The sequence below is a fragment of the Monoraphidium neglectum genome, assembly GCF_000611645.1.
Source record: "Monoraphidium neglectum strain SAG 48.87 unplaced genomic scaffold scaffold04767, whole genome shotgun sequence".
NCBI classification, from domain to species: Eukaryota; Viridiplantae; Chlorophyta; class Chlorophyceae; order Sphaeropleales; family Selenastraceae; genus Monoraphidium; species Monoraphidium neglectum.
The window spans coordinates 2,293-3,989 of NW_014008862.1; the positions used below are offsets into that span (position 1 = coordinate 2,293).

General features: G+C 66.0%; 1 protein-coding gene across 1 annotated transcript; it reads right to left on the reverse strand.

Annotated features, from left to right (window-relative positions):
- Positions 1–1,107: 1,107 nt before the first annotated feature.
- On the reverse strand, positions 1,108–1,566 carry MNEG_14789 (hypothetical protein; the record flags this gene model as incomplete). The annotated part of the gene is made up of 1 exon (XM_014036740.1): positions 1,108–1,566. The coding sequence occupies one exon, from the start codon at positions 1,564–1,566 to the stop codon at positions 1,108–1,110; it is 459 nt and encodes a 152-aa protein (XP_013892194.1).
- Positions 1,567–1,697: the final 131 nt, after the last annotated feature.

The window sequence follows — 1,697 nt, forward strand, 5'->3', positions numbered from 1 at the left end:
AGGCACGCAACTTGATGAAGCATTTGGCCCCTCAGTGTTGAAGGCCCCCTCGTCAGGAGCGGAAGGGATTATTGATGTAAAAGGGGAGCAGGGGAGCAGGGAACAATTAAATATGCAATTGATGGCTGGACAGCCCAAAAAAGGGATTTGGTGCTCTATCATCAGCATTGTCGTTGGGTGGTAGGGATGAGGTGTGTGGGGTTCAGCAGGTGCGTGTGCACCGCCGCCCTGCGCTGCGCGCGCATCAACAAACGAGCCTGCTGCCAAACAAACAGCTCACAAGATCATGCCCGAGCGGGGGGCCAACCGTTGGCTGTGGGTGTTGGCTAAGAAGCGCAATCGCTGTCACAACAAACCTCAACAGAGAAGGGGCGCACGCACACCCACGAATACAGCACGCCCGCAGCAGCTGCTGATGCCAAAGTGCGTTGCGCCCCTGGAAGCGCCCCCGTGGCAAGCAAACTGAAGCACTTCCCCCTCCCCCCGTGAAAGCACGGCCGGTGGCAACAGCGGGCAGGGTGCCCTGACGCAAGTTCAGACGAATTGATGAGCTGCAAGGGGGACCGGCGGAATCGGCCAGGGTCCCGGATCCACAAACGGTGTGGGATGCTAATCGCACCCCAAAAAGCAATCACACGCGCGCCAAGAAGCAGCGCTGAGCAGAAGGCAGAACAGCCTGCTGCGGACTGCGAGCCATGGGGGGGGGGGGGAGCCGCACCACACCCTGTGCTGCGGTCACCCGCCCGCCAAAGGCAGCCACGAGGCTGGCGATGGCTTTTTAGGGACCGAGAGCGAGTGACGTGTGCTGCCGCAACACGGAAAAGCAAACGAAGTGCAATGCTGTGCAGAGCCACAGCCAAGAGGCGGCTGTGCGCGCACCCAGGGCCGCTCAGCGGCAAATTGTGCGACCATCACTCTGGCCGGCCGCAGCTGCGCGCTCGTGCGCGGCCGGCCCGCCCAACAAAGTCGGTCAGTGCGATGGCATCATTCAATCGGCCACATCTCCGACAACACGCCTTGGATGAGAACAGGAATAACCCATGGCAACGCCCTCCCGGCCAAGTGAACCGAGGTCAAACATCGACGAACGCCGCTGCAAAATTTTGGTCAGTCCCAGCCGCCAATAAAGCGGCTGGACGCCAGGCCACCGGAAGTTTTGGGGGCCAGGGGGCTGGTCGGCGCCTTTTGAGACTGCTGCGGCGGCTGCTGCGCTGACTGCGGCGTCCCCCCCTCCTGCTGCAGCGGCGGCGGCAGCTGCGGCGGCGACGGCTGCAGCGCGGGCGCCCGACGCGCCAAGGCGCCCGGCCCCGCGCCGCCGGCCGGCGGCCCGCAGACCTCGCACCCGCCCCGCGCCCCCGCGCCCGCGCCGGGCAGCCCGCCGCGCGACGGGCTGCCGATTGGCGCCGGCCGCACCGCGCCCTTGGCCCCGCCTGCTGTGGCACCCTGTGCGGCCCGCACCTGCTCGTATCCGCCCTCGCAGCAGCCTGCCAGAAGCAGCTCGAAGCAGGTCACCAGCGCGTCGAACCCGGGCCGCTTCGTGGGGTCCGCCTGCCAGCAGCTGGTCATGAGGGCGGCCAGTCCGGCGGGCAGTCCGGGGTCGATTGGGGGCCGGGCCCCCCTAATGGCGACCTGCTCGATCACCTCCGCGTAGTGCAGACCGTGGAACGCAGAGCGGCCTTGGAGTGGTTGTGTGTGTG